Here is a 14,532-nt window from a genome sequence, read left to right on the forward strand (position 1 = left end):
ATTCAATAGCTTTGTCAGGCCATTTTTTTTGTTATTAATGCACACCTTGATGCCTATTTCCTTGTATGAGTTTCTAAAAACATTAAGAAGCAAACAATGTGAGAACTATCTCCAGTGGAACAGCTGAAACAAAAAACAAAGAGATGATTTTGCTTATAATTTGTGGAATATTTAAGAACAGAAGACAACCAAGATTATAGAACTTTGTCTTTCTTTATTTTCTCCAGACGGTTAAATACCTTGAATAAGTATGCAGAAATGAAGATGGAAATAAGTAAGCCAAGAAAGCGGGTATGTTTATCATTCATGAAAAAATGTTTACCATAAAGTGAAAGACATTTGTATGCAAGGTTATGCTTGCCTCAGGATTACATGTCAACCTTTGCTTGTAGTTACCGTATTTGCCGGCGTATAAGACGACTGGGCGTATAAGACGAGCCCCCAACATTTCCACTCAAAATATAGTTTTTGTTATATACTCGCAGTATAAGACGACCCCCCACTTGAGGCATGCTTTTCAAGGCAAAAAGTCGTCTCATACGCTGCACAATACGGTAAGTTGTGTAACACTTGGGGTATTCTGGATATAATTCTTGATTGACACCCCCAACCCCTTTCCCCAAACTTACAAAGCCACCAAAATGCTTTAGAGAGGCAGCTTCGCCTTTCTCAGGCTGGCACTCAATTCCTCTCCCTTTCTTTGTGACAGCCCCGCGTGCGTGCCATCGGGACTCAAGGGTGGGGGATGGACAGCTGCCAACTCTCTCTCTCTCTCTCTCTCTCTCTCTCTCTCTGTGTGTGTGTGTGGTGTGGAGGGTAATTCCGGCTATCTCTGGCCTCCGCTCGGTTTTAAAGTCGCTTGGCCGGTTCCCAAGTCGCAGCTCGCGCTGGCCGGGAGAGCGCGGCGCGGGTGGAAGCTCGGTGCAGGGGAGGCAGATCTTTCTCTCTTAAGCGGGGAGGAGGAGGGGACAAGAGGAGGGACGGGGCGGGACAGGGGCGGGAGGAGGGCGCTCGCCTTCTTCCACCGCCCACGGACCCTTTTCTTCCCAAGGAACCCTGGAAAGCAGCTCGGGAGCCGGGTGGCCCTGCCCAGCGGGGTCCCATCAGGAACTTCCTGAGGACACCCCCCCGCCCCAAGCACAGCCCTCCGGTCTTTCAAAGAGGGAGGGAGAAGCGGGAGGAGCAAGTGCCGCCCCCGCCCCGCTGCCCAGAAGGAGGGCGCCACAGTCCACCCCACCACCTTCTCCCCCCACTCCCGGGCCATTACGCGGCTCGGGGCTGGCTGGCGAGCGGCCCCGCCAGAGACCCTCCCGCTCCACCCCACCCCACCTCCAGATTGGCCTCCGCAGCGCCCGAGCCGGGCGGAGGGTGGGTGGGTGGGAGGAGGAGGAGGAAGAGACTCGGCTGGGCTTGAAGGGGCTTCGCAAGTTGCGGAGCTCCGCCCCGTCGCTCTTGCACCGGTGACAATGTATTTACCGGCGTATAAGATGACCCCCCACTTGAGGCATGTTTTTAGGGCAAAAAGTCATCTTATACGCCGGCAAATACGGTAGTTATGAATGAGGCTGTTGTATTACCTACCTCTGGCAAAGACCATTCCTGGCTTGTCCACGGTCCATCATGTCATCTACTCACAACTTTTATTCTTATTAACCAAACAAATGAGGCTAAAATCATCTCCAGTACATTACATTTGTCCTTCTGAATCTGCTCATGGACATATGACCGTCAGCATTAAAAAAAAACCAGTGGTTATAAGCAGATGATTTGAAAAATCTTTAAAAAAACAAAACATCCTATACCTAGTAGGAGATGATTCAGAGGCTGAATGGAACAAACTACTTTGGGGCAATTGGTTGTCTTCATGACTAACTGATTACTTGATAGAATCGTATAGAAATTTGTTTCTTGACATATTATTCACTATAAAGACTGCTTTCCTGCTGGTATTAATTTTCAGTTATGAATATAGTCTGAAATATTTTATCCTAAATACCATCAGTACACTCTATTCCCTCTATAAAATTTATGATGTTAAATGAGGTGAGTGTGTTTTGAGATATAATATTCTTAATTACTATATTTTTAAACTAAAATGGATGTAGTTAAAATAACATTGGGCTAGATTTTTTTTCACCCAAGCATTTTTTATATACAAGATATGTTTGTCTGTGCTTGTGTGATAAAGGTATTAACAAATTTATATCTGCAGCATTACATGATTCTACCAGTTCATTTATTGCATCTATAATGTTAAATGGCTCAATCATCTCTTCTAATTTCATGGAAGACCATAAAGATATGGCTCTTTCCCAAATACTGGCTAGGATGGAGGCTGAGTCAAGATACTCATTGATGTAGTGCCTGGTAGGAAGGATGGTTTTGTTATGATTCCTGTTTATATTAATTATTGTCAGCTGCCCAGGATCATTGTATGAATTAGGTAGCCATATTAGTTCTTTAAATAAAGTAGATAATAAAGAAATTACTAAATTTATGTAATATTTAACTGTTGAATTCCCAAAAGTTCATTAAAGGATATCTTGATTTGAAACTCTTTCACTTATAAGGCAATGTTTAGGTTGAACACATTTGTTTGAAAGTTGCAAAAGGAAGATGTTGCATACTTAAATAAAATATTCCAATGCTGTTCTCAAATATTAAAATCAGGTGAATTTGCTTGCTTTGCTAGAGCTGTATATGTCTATAAATGAGCTATACAACTATAGCAGTAGGTTTGCCATTTTTTTCTCTTCTAGCATTAGCCTTTAAAAAAAAAATGAAATTGTCAACTGTGAACCAGATTGAGCCTACAGCAGTCATCTTCCATTTCTCAAGTTGCCACACAGCTCGGGGAAGGGGGAGAGGAATGGAATGCGAACTAGCCAGAACAAGTGCTATCTCATGGGAACCAAGGTTGCTCCCAACAGGTGCCGGCCAGAGACTGAAACCAATCGCCAAGCAGACACCAGAACACCTAATTGTGACACTAGGGGAGGGGGGAATCTCTAACTTTTAATTATACTGAAACTGTAGGAAATAACTACAGCTGGTGTTAGGGTCATCCGTGCCAAAATGATGTACTCAATAAAGCAGTTCTTTGAGGAAGCTGAAAGTCTCAGAGTGCTGACTTGTTTGGGTTTGTTAGTCAGAACCTTGACAGAAACATTAGTTTGGAAAATGAAACAGTTAATGCTATTTTCAGTTCTTGATTATCTATGTGGTATTATGTATTAAATTTCTTTGTTTGCTTTAAGAGTGATGAATCTGAAGATGAAGAACTTTGTGCAATAAGTAACAAATGGACTTATGAGAAAGGTACCAAAAGATGGTCCCATCTGGAAAACATAAAGGTTTCTTGTGCACTAAGACCTGATAACTTGAGACTTAAAAGCAACGGCAGTGGGGATATTATCTTTTCAGCTCAAGGAGACATTCACGAGAAATCTTCAGTTCATAGTTCTAGCAGTGACGATAGTGATATAATTAATTTCCCCAAGATTTGTGGGGATGTTGAAACCAGCAGAAGCTCTTCAACCTGTTCCTCAAATAAATTGGCATCCCCTGAATCTGTTTCCAGTTGCTCTCCTTCTGTTACTGAGACCTTAAATATGACAAGTGAGGACAAGAACTTGGATAAACTATGCCATAAAAAAGGAAACAGTTTCTTAAAGACAATGGAGAAGCTGCGCTTAAGAAGTGGCACCTGTAAGAAACAAATGCATTTGAAGACCAAATTCAACATTAGTGAGCCTATTCTCCTAGAGGGATTGAGTGAAGAAAAGTTGAGAAGCTTAAATTGCGTAGATATTTCTGATGCACCAGTCAGTCGGGTGATGCAGCCTTCTTACTATCCTCAGAGCTGTAGTAGCAGCAGCAGCAGCAGTCAGTCTGGAGACAGTAGCACTGTGAGCACCCCAAGCCCAGTCAGCAAAGTAAGGAGACACAGTAAAAGAGGAGGAATGTACGCTGAAGAGTTTGATCCCAGCAAGCTTTCCTTAAGGAGTGATTTTTCTGAGCAGAGCTTCAACAGTGAGATATGTTTGCACAAAAACAAAGTATTTCAGGTACCACAAGGTCATAAGCCTGGGACTTTCCCCAAAGCGCTTACATATAGTCTGTTATCTCCAATAGATAATACCTCAGTAAACTGGAGAACGGGGAGTTTTCATGGATGCCAGAGAAGCAGGGATAAGATTAATTCTCAGGAGACTGAAGGGTCATGTGACTCTCCTTCACTGATGGATAACAGGCTGAGTATATATGACAATGTGCCAGAAAATCTTCACAAAATGAATTCACCAGAGACTGATGATGATGATGTCTTTACGGAATTAGACAATATTATGGAACACGTGAATGGACTCAGGAAGTTGGTCAGCCAATGGACAGAGAAATTATCTGATGATGGCGACTCTGATTCTGCAAGCTACTCCAACCAATCCACTTCTCCATGCCCATCATCTCCTAAGGAAATCCTTCTTGAAATTAAAAAGCATTCAGAAGAAAAATCATCAGAGTTGCCAAATATTGATGGTGAAGAAAGCTACCGACATCTTGGTGAACAGGGTCTAATGGAACTGACGTATGTAATGGGAACAGGAACAGGGTTGATGCCAACACATTCCATCAGGTTTGTTGAAATTGCAAAGAATCAGAATAAAATGTGACGTGTAATAAATAAGTTAATCTGATTAACCCTGAAAGCAGTCTATATTAAATGCTGTTGGATTCATTGCTTAATAATTACAGTGAAAACTAAATGTGAAATGTTTCAGGTTTTGATATATAATTATTATGACTGGCAAATTATTAATTTTATATAATTAAGTTATGAATGCCAAAAGAAAGTAGAGTTGAATACCAACAGTAACAGGAATCTTAGGTGCAATTCCAAAGCATCTGGAGCACTCTTTTAACATGATCAGCATTGACAAAGTCACCATCAGTTAACTGCAAAAGGCAGCATTACTTAGAACAGCTTATGTTCTGAGACATTATATTTAATGTTATTAAACAACAATATCTGTTTAACGCAGGTCAATGGGAAGGACTCGATAGGTGGACAGAAATACCCAATCCACTCTAACGATCTGGTTGATTTTGCAACCAAGTATAATAATATATTCTTATAAGATATTTTCAAACGTTTAGAATTTTCAATGGGTCAATATACCTTTAGATATAGAATGAGTACTGAAAATGGCATTAATACTAAAGAACATTTATGGTTTTTGTTTTTTAGGCATGGGAGAAGACCCTGGTCTAGTAGAGAAGACACTCATTTTGAAAGTCTTTCTCTACAAATGGACAGCCAATCAGCAACTTGTCTGAACCGCATGCAAAAGCTTGCTCTGTTAAAATTAACTACTTTGATGGACAAATACTCTCCATCTAGCAAACAAGGATGGAATTGGTAAGTTAAAAGAGCTTTAGAATTTTATGGGCAAAACTGACAATGTTCCAGAGTGTTTCACTTTTGCAGGAGTGCATTGTACATTTCTAAAAGTATATCTTTTAGATCAACAAGTATTTCTTGATGTTCCAATTTGGCTCTGAACCTAGAACACTCCAATTGGCATATTCTGGTAGAAAGTGAAACATTCAAGACATTGCCTACTTTAACAATTTAAATAAAGATAGCTCAGTTGAAATTATTACCAAAGTCTACTTACATCTCTGCTGCTTGTTTTCTAGCAGGGCTGCCACATGATCCCAGAAAAATATTAGTTTAAGGAGGTGCCACATGTGTTCTGAATTGTTTTGTCTCTTTTCAATATGGCTCATAGCACAGCCCTACTTTCTAGTATCTAATTCCATCATTGCATCTAGCTCTTTATGTTAGTGATGTAGAATTTGATACAAACCATTTAATATATTGTATCTAAATTAAAAACAAGCAGTTGACAGACTTTAGGATAGCTGTCACCAACCGGTGGGCCGTGAGAAAATTTTGGTGGGCCGCAGAGAAATCACACCCCCAGAGCACCCCCACAAAGCAATTAATCCAGGCTGCGCAGAAACACAAGGCTGCACCGCCCACATGGCCCGCAGAAACCTTCCCCACCTACTCACTCCTTACCCAGTAAAGTTGCCTGCTAAATTGCTATTTTTCCTTTTTCCAACCATCATCTGTTCTGCTGTGCCGGGACATTTAGATTAGCTAGGAAGCAGGAAATGGTTGGATTTCTTGCTTTCTAGCTAGTCTTTAGAACTTCGGCTCTGCTTTTAAGCACAGCCAAACCTCCCTTAGGACTGAAGGTTTGCTCGCAAGCAAATTCAGTGCAGACTCACAGCAAACAAATTTGAGATATTGAGCTAGCCGATGGCAGATAGATAGATCACTGAATGATTCAGCAACTCTGCCTGCTTTGCCTGATTTTGGGTAAAAGTTGCTCTTTTTTATAAAAAAAATCAATATTTACATGCATGGTGTGTTGTGAGTTAATTTTGTGAGTTTGCTTGCTAGCAAATTTTATGAGTTTGCTTGTAAGCAAGTTTTATGTGACAAACTGAGCTAGACAATGACAAATAGATAGATTTCTGAATGAATCTGTGATTCTGTGAGCAATTCAATCTTCCTGCCTGCTTTGCCTGATTTTGGGTAAAAGTTGCTCTTTTTTTATAAAAAAATTCAATATTTATATAAATATTTATAATGCCCAACCAGTCACATGACCACCAAGCTACACCCACAAATTAGGCCACACCCACAGAACCGGTTAGTGGTCCCTGGGATCTAAAATTATGAGATTGGTAGTCCCTGAGGTCCAAAAGGTTGGTGATCCCTGCTTTAGGGGATATTTTGGTATAGGTTTAAAATAGATGAAGAAAGATATAAACAGCAGTGCAGTCTAAAGCCAAAGGAATAATATTTAAAGGTCAGCTGGTGTGTGGTAATTTACAGTATGTAGATATTGAATATTGATACAAGATTCAGTAATGCTGATATTGAATCTTCAGCCAAATGCAGGAGAAATAAAGCCTTTTTTTCTTATCTGTTTGGCCTTGTACTGATGCAGGAATGTCATGGAGCAGGATAGGAGCCACTTTTGGCACATTTTAGGTGAAATTATGGAATATATTAAGTGCAAACATTGTGCAGGTTTAACTGACCTACTTTCTAGTACAAATCACATTGTTGAAACCAATAATTTTGCTACCAAAAACTGGTGTTGTAATCAAGAAATACTCAGAAGCTTTGAACCTGAAAGGAAATTGGAACTAGAGGGAACTAGAACTAGAGGAAAGGTACAGCCAGAGAAGGGGTCATTGATTCTGCATTAGGGTTGTTCCTACCCTAATACAGAAGACCCTGGAAACATTGTTTTTCATCAGTCATTATCATGAAATGCAATGATAAAAATTCTTGTTTGGTTAAAGAGAAGGTTATTTATTCACATTAAAAAAGTCAACCAAACTTGGTAAAAATTGTAAATAAAACAAATAATTATGTCTAAATAGCTTGTTTCTCTATAAAGTTGAAATTTATTAAGCAATGTAAGTAATGTCCTTCTGATACTGCTTTGTCACTTCGGGATTTTTAACCTGTTATATCCTATTAATAAATTCAAAAACCTGGTTTTATGCACTTAGCTCTGTGCCAACCAGAAACTCTTGTCCACTAATGAATTATTTCCATATTTTCAGGACTATTCCAAAATTCATTAGAAAATTAAAAGTCCCTGATTATAAAGATAAAAATGTATTTGGAGTACCATTACTGTTAAACGTTCAAAGAACGAGTCATCCCCTTCCAAGGAGCATATTCCAAGCTATGGACTACCTAAGACACAATTTTCTTGACCAGGTACCAGTCTGAAATGTATTTAGGTTCACATCCGTAGTCTTTCTTTCTCAATTTGTCAATTTCTGTCTGTCTGTCTGTCTGTCTGTCTGTCTGTCTGTCTGTCTCTCTCTCTCTCTCTCACACACACACACACACACCAGTAGAAGTCCAGTGCACTGATTTCTCAGGCCTTGAGAATTATTTGTTTGTTATTATTATTGTTTATTTAACTGATATCTCATCTTTATTTTTACTAGAACTCAAGGCAACAGACATATCCCATACACCTTCCTGCTCCTATTTACCCCACAACAACAATCCTGTGATGTGGTTTAGGTTGAGAGGGAGTGACTGGCCCAAAGTCGCCCCAACTAGCTTTCATATAGCTAAGATGGAACTTGAACTCATGGTTTCTTGCTTGGTGCCTTAACCATTAGACCAAACTGGCTCTATTGGAGTGTAAATAGTAAATAGTACTTAAATGAATTGGTACTTAAATAGGTACATTCTCTTCAACCATAATTAACTTTGACACATGTATGATGACAAACTCTCTCTTTGTGCCTGCCCCATCTTTTAGTTTTCAGAGCTGTTTTTCATAAATCTTTTTAAAGAAAAATCTCTAGTAATTTCACATTTATATCATGCTTTTTTCCCAGTAATATATTACCTTACATTACCTCTTGTGTCCATAGCTTTTCTGCTAAATCTAAACTGTTTATTTCATTCATTTGGGGTTTGGAGCATGAGGTTGATTATACCTAATTGGCTAACTCACTCTCTCAAGGTTTGCTCCTTCTTTATTGTAATTATTAATAGAAGTTGTGCACATGCCACTCATGTTTTAATGCGCTAAGTATTTACTATCAATGGATAGTAATTAGTGCTGTTTCAGCACTATGTTCTCATATGCAGTTTAACACTAATGAAGTGATAAGCTGCTCCTTCAGAAGTTGCTGAACAGCTCATTTTATGCCTCCATGGCCAAGGTATGTGTGTGTGTGTGTGTGTGTGTATGTTATATTTATGTATGTGTATGTGTGTATACTGTATATGTTTTCTTAAGTTTTCGTGAGTGTTTATATGTATGGTATTCAGCTTTGTTCGGGTATACAGACGAACACTATACAGAAGCCTGATGATGGCAGATGAGATTCTGCCGAAATGTTGCTACAACTTTAAAAGCACAACTATAATGACATGGGAAAATACCCGAACAAAGCTGAATACCATGTATGTATGTATATGTGTGTGTGTGTGAGTGTGTGTGTGTGTGTGTGTGTGTGTGTATATGTATATGTATATGTATATGTATGTGTGTATGTATATATATATATATATATATATATATATATATATATATATATATATATATATATATATATATATATATATATATAATCTTTTAAAACATTCTGTTTTCTAGGTTGGTCTTTTCAGAAAATCTGGTGTTAAATCTAGGATCCTTTACTTAAGAGAAATGAATGAAATTAACCCAAATAACATAAATTATGAGGGTCAATCGGCCTTTGATGTGGCAGACATGTTGAAGCAGTATTTCCGAGATCTTCCAGAACCTATATTCACCAGCAAGCTCTGTGAAACTTTCCTGCACATCTATCAATGTATGTACATGCTTTATTGTTTTTGGGTAAGAGATGGAAGAGAGATCATTTCTGGTAGAGGATATGGGGAAGGAGGTGTTTCTGGTTCACTTGGTTTGATGAGATAGTGGAGATTTCCCTACCCCCCAGCTAACCAGATTTAAGAGCAAGAGGGGCAGGGGTTGGTATGGTGTGTGACTTGATGGAGGAGTAATTAGGCTAGGTAATCAGATTGTGGGTTCAAATGCTTGCACAAGCATGTGATTGATGCCTAGATTGGACAGTTATTTTGGTCATCTAGTATAAATGGAAAACTTCATTAACTGGTGGAATGTCATGTATAATTATGACCAGGCAGTGATCTCATAGTAATAATGGGAGCATAGGGAAATATGGGAAAATATGTGTTGGTTCACTCTCAAGAAGCCTCAGTGTCCAGTACCAATACTGAATTCTAGCTGTCTAGGCTCAGCCACAAGATACCAGAGCATTAGTGGTCATAGTCTCCATTTGCTGCTGCTTAATGTAAGGAAGGTCTGTGTAAGACTTACTTCATTTATTATTTGGTGTGAAGTTGGGGGCCAATGAGCAGTCCAGTCTTAAAAATGTGTGCAGCTGGATTATGGGTATAGCACCAGCCACAACTCTGGACCAAAGGCAGAATATAGGTATTGTCTTCTGCTGTTCTGAAGATAGCTGAATGAAGTTAGGATTTAAAAATCAATTTGGGTTGCTTCCATTTTTTCTTTGAAACAGTATCATCTGATAGGACCCAAGAGGTTTCCGTTTTCCAGAGTCTGTCCTATGGAACAACTCCTCTTTGAGATTCAGATGGCCTCAATCCTCTTGGCTTTCTGGGAGACTATAAAAACCTAGTTTTCTCCTCAGATGTTGGGTCTGAGATATTAGTGGAGCTTAGTATGGATATCTTCTTTTGTGATGTCAAGTACTTGGTGGATCTGAATCAAATTGATGTTGCTTTATGATTTTTTTAAAAAATGTATATATTTTTGGTTAGCTACATATAGTTATTTGTTGAATAAGAGACCACACACATTTGTTAAATTGATTAATTCATTTCTGGACATTTCAATTATTATTTTATTACTGGGAAATTCTATGCTTTCTTAATGTAATCATATTATTACTTCTACTGGTATAACTAAGGCACAAGTTAGAGTCGGGCAGAATAGCTTTTATTGATTTTTTTCTTAGAAATGCAAAGATTCTTAATGATTCACCATTTAGTTCACTTAATTACAATTAATCTTTGGATATTCTGTATTCCTTAATTTAGATTTTAACACAATTAAATATAACTGGAAACTAGGCCTGGGTGGCAACTTCTTTTTAAGATAATATAGATAATATAAATGTAGGGGGCATGCATAAGCGCACCAACGTGCCTACTGTCCCTGTCCTATTGTTTCTTTTTATTTTTGTTATATGTATCCATTTCATGTATTCATAACTATGTTTACACTTATACCTGTTCTCTTATAACCGCTTGACAAATAAATAAATAATATATACATTTTGTTTAAGAAATGCTTTTAGAGATAACATATCTAATTCCTCGTTTCCTTCCTTTTTTTTAGATCTACCAAAAGATCAGCAATTTTGTGCTGTCCAGGCTGCTATTCTTCTTCTCCCAGATGAAAATCGTGAAGCTCTGAAAATTCTGTTGTACTTCCTTAGGGATGTTGTGACATTTGTGGAAAAAAATCAGATGACTCCAACCAATATAGCTGTGTGCCTGGCACCATCTTTATTCCACCTCAACACCTTGAGGAGAGATAGTTCTTCATCTTCCAGGTATTTTTTAAATTAAATTATAGTTAGCATCTATGCTTGTTCATTGCAGTTATTGTTTCCCCATCCAAAGAGGATGAATTTCAAAATGGCTCAGAAGCTGTTTTTTTTTTTAAAGTGTGCCTGGTAAGTTATTTGGCAATAACTTATTGTAACTGAATGATAATAAGGACTATCATTTGGGAACTGCAATGCATGGATGGTATGCTGGACAGCAAGGTACTGAACAAAAGTTTGCTCCTTGAGATCTTTTGAGAGTGAGTTTGTTCATTTAAGGAGAATAAATAAAGCCTGAATTAAAAAAAAAATCTATGAAAGAGTGACTGGATTGAAATTAAAGAGAAGAGCAAGAAAACTGGATTTTGGGATTGGATGACATCCGCCCCAAAAAGAACTGTTGCTGCATTGTTTGGGCATGGCGGAAGCAAGGACAGAAAGTCACAGAACAATATAATGAATGGTGTTGATGTAAACTTGGATATTTTATTTTATTTCTTGCCTTTTGTTGACTACTTTTTACTCTTTTTTTCTTCATTTTACATAACTCTTTCCCCTGACAGATAACAGGATCACTGGTATATTTGTCTGTTCTATATGCAATTCTGATTATAATTACCCTTCCTGATCATAATATGTTGGATGTTAATGCAGTTTTTAATAAAATAAGCATAGAGAGTGCTAGAAAATAAAATAAACCAACCACTTGATTCGTCCATGAGTATACCCATTGAGAATACTTCTAATTCTACATCATCCTGTCTAATGTTTAAATAACGTGCAAGGAACAAAGCTGGTTGATGGAAAGCTTGATTCTGTGGAAAATACCCTTTGAAACCATAGTTAAATGTTTTGCTAAACTGCTCTGTTTACATTTTGATAGGCTGGTTGTCTTTCTTGAAGATATTCCAGATTCTAAGTTTGTTTGAAGTTGAAGACAGTTTAGTTTGCCAATCTATAAGCTTGTGGTTTATGATGAGTATAGAGAGAAACTACACAAGATTATATAAACTGTCAGGCCATACAGACGAATAGGCAGACTTTAAGTGTGTGTAATTTTTTTGAGCTTCTTGCGTCATCAATCACTTTAGTGTGGCTTTCTCCCACACTGTTCTAATAACAGAAGAACATAAAAGTCCTCTGAGACTTAATTCTTTTGCCAATATTGCTCCACCTCCTGGAAGAGACATAATTGGGTTAGGAAATAGCCACAGAATTCAGTGTTCCCACAAGACCATTTGAAACCAGAGTAATATGGGAAGCAATCCCACCAATGCAATGAAAAAAAAATTAACCAATACAACTTTTCTTGAGAAACAGCAAGTGGCAAACTTTTAAAGCCCTTGAAATAAATAAAAATACAAGAGTACCGTAGTTATGGAGAAAGATATGTTTTGTAGCAAATATATCAGATTTCTCAAATATAGTACCCTCCAAATATTTGTAGACTTCACCTTTAGTCATCTGGGAATATGAATTTTAATCCAATATATCTGTAATATATCAAATAGAGGAAAATGTAATATAAAATGCATGATATGATAATTCACAAAATATGTTGGACATTTGAAAGCGTCTTAGTTTGCAGTTCCTAAGATTGATCAAAGTTAAGAGTTATTTTTGTTTTAGACATGGGGTGGGAAATCAGGGTAAATATATGTGTGTGCAGAATATATGTATAAATATACAGAGAATTAACAATCGCATGTACATGTGTTTAATATCTGTCCATCATTGTATGCTATAGTTAGCTGAATAGTCTTCAGCTTATAGGCTTTGAATGTCTGTTGTAGGTTAAAATCTGAGTACAAGTTTAACAGATTAACAGATAATCAGAGTTGGAAGGGACCAAGCAGGAGACCCTACACCATTTCTGACAAATGGCAGTCCAATCTCTTCTTGAAAGTCTCAAGTGATGGCGCTCCCACAACTTCCGAGGGCAAGCTGTTCCATTGGTTGATTGTTCTCACTTGTCAGAAAGTCCTTGTTTCCAGGTTAAATCTCTCCTTGTTCAGTTTCCATCCATTATTCCTTGTCTGGCCTACAGGTGCTTTAGAAAATAGCTTGACACCTTCCTTCCTGTGGCAGCCACTCAAATATTGGAAGAGTGCTATCATGTCTCCCTTGGTCCTTCTCTTTACTAGACTAGCCAAGCCCAGTTCCTGCAACGTTCGTTGTATGTTTTAGCCTCCAGTCCCCTTATCATCCTGGTTGCTCTTTTCTATACTTTTTCTAGAGTCTCAACATCTTTTTTATAATATGATGAACAAAACTGGATGCAGTACTCTAGGTGTGGTCTTACTAAGGCTTTATAGAGTGGTATTAGTACTTCCCTTGATCTTGATTGTATCCCTCTGTTAATACAATTTAGGATTGCATTAACTTTTTTGGCTCTGTTGCACACTGCTGGCTCATATTTAGCTGGTTGTCCACGAAGACTCCCAAGATCCCTCTCACAGTTACTGCTATTGAGCCTGGTTTCACCCAGTCTATATGTGTACTTTTGGTTTTTCTTGCCTAAGTGTAGGACTTTACTTTTCTCTACATTGAATTTCATTTTGTTAGATATGGCCCAGTGTTCGAGTCTGTCAGGATCCATCTGGATCTTGAGCCTATCTTCTTGGGTGTTAGCTATTCCTGCCAGCTTAGTATCATCTGCAAATTTGGTAAGTTCCCCTTCTATTCCCTCATCTAAGTCGTTAATGAAGATATTGAAGAGTTCCGGGGCTAAGACGGAACCTTGTGGCACCCCACTGCTTACTTCCCTCCATGTAGACTTAGACCCATTAAGGACTACTTGTTGAGTATGGTTTGCCAGCCAGTTGCGAATCCATCTAGTGGTGGTGCTATCTATTCCACTTTTTTCTAGCTTACTAAGAAGTAGGTTGTGGTCTACTTTGTCGAATGCCTTGCTGAAATCTAAATATATTATGTCCACAGTATTTTGCTGGTCTACTAATTTAGTCACTGTGTTGAAGAATGAAATAAGATTGGTTTGGCATGATCTGTTTTTAACAAACCCATGCTGACTGCTAGTTATCACTTTATTTGTTTCTAGATGTTGGCAGATCTGTTTTTTTATTATCTTTTCCAGTATCTTCCCAGGTATTGATGTTAGACTGATTGGTCTATAGTTTTCTGGGTCTGTTTTTTTTCCCCTTTTTGAAGATGGGAACCATATCAGTTCTTTTCCAGTCCTCTGGTAGTTCCCTGGTGCTCCAGGATTTTTGAAAGATATGATGCAGCGGTTCTGAGATGACCTCTGCCAGCTCCTTTAAAACTCTGGGATGTAGTCCATCAGGCCCCGGTGATTTGTTTTCATCAAGATCA

General features: G+C 38.2%; 1 protein-coding gene across 3 annotated transcripts in view; it reads left to right on the plus strand.

The window, feature by feature from the left end:
* LOC113426258 (rho GTPase-activating protein 7-like) overlaps positions 1-14,532 on the plus strand; it is a 100,925-nt gene that overhangs the window by 70,899 nt on the left and 15,494 nt on the right. For all 3 annotated transcript variants that reach the window (XM_026688619.2, XM_026688627.2, XM_026688635.2), the window contains exons 4-9: positions 228-291; positions 3,258-4,633; positions 5,246-5,416; positions 7,651-7,810; positions 9,216-9,414; positions 10,992-11,208. In XM_026688619.2, coding sequence (XP_026544404.2) covers positions 228-291; positions 3,258-4,633; positions 5,246-5,416; positions 7,651-7,810; positions 9,216-9,414; positions 10,992-11,208 — 2,187 coding nt within the window. The remainder of the gene's footprint in view (positions 1-227; positions 292-3,257; positions 4,634-5,245; positions 5,417-7,650; positions 7,811-9,215; positions 9,415-10,991; positions 11,209-14,532) is intronic.

This window comes from Notechis scutatus, chromosome 2 (genome assembly GCF_049901735.1).
Source record: "Notechis scutatus isolate UNSWTSFEM ecotype Mainland chromosome 2, rNotScu1.2, whole genome shotgun sequence".
Lineage (NCBI taxonomy): Eukaryota > Metazoa > Chordata > Lepidosauria > Squamata > Elapidae > Notechis > Notechis scutatus.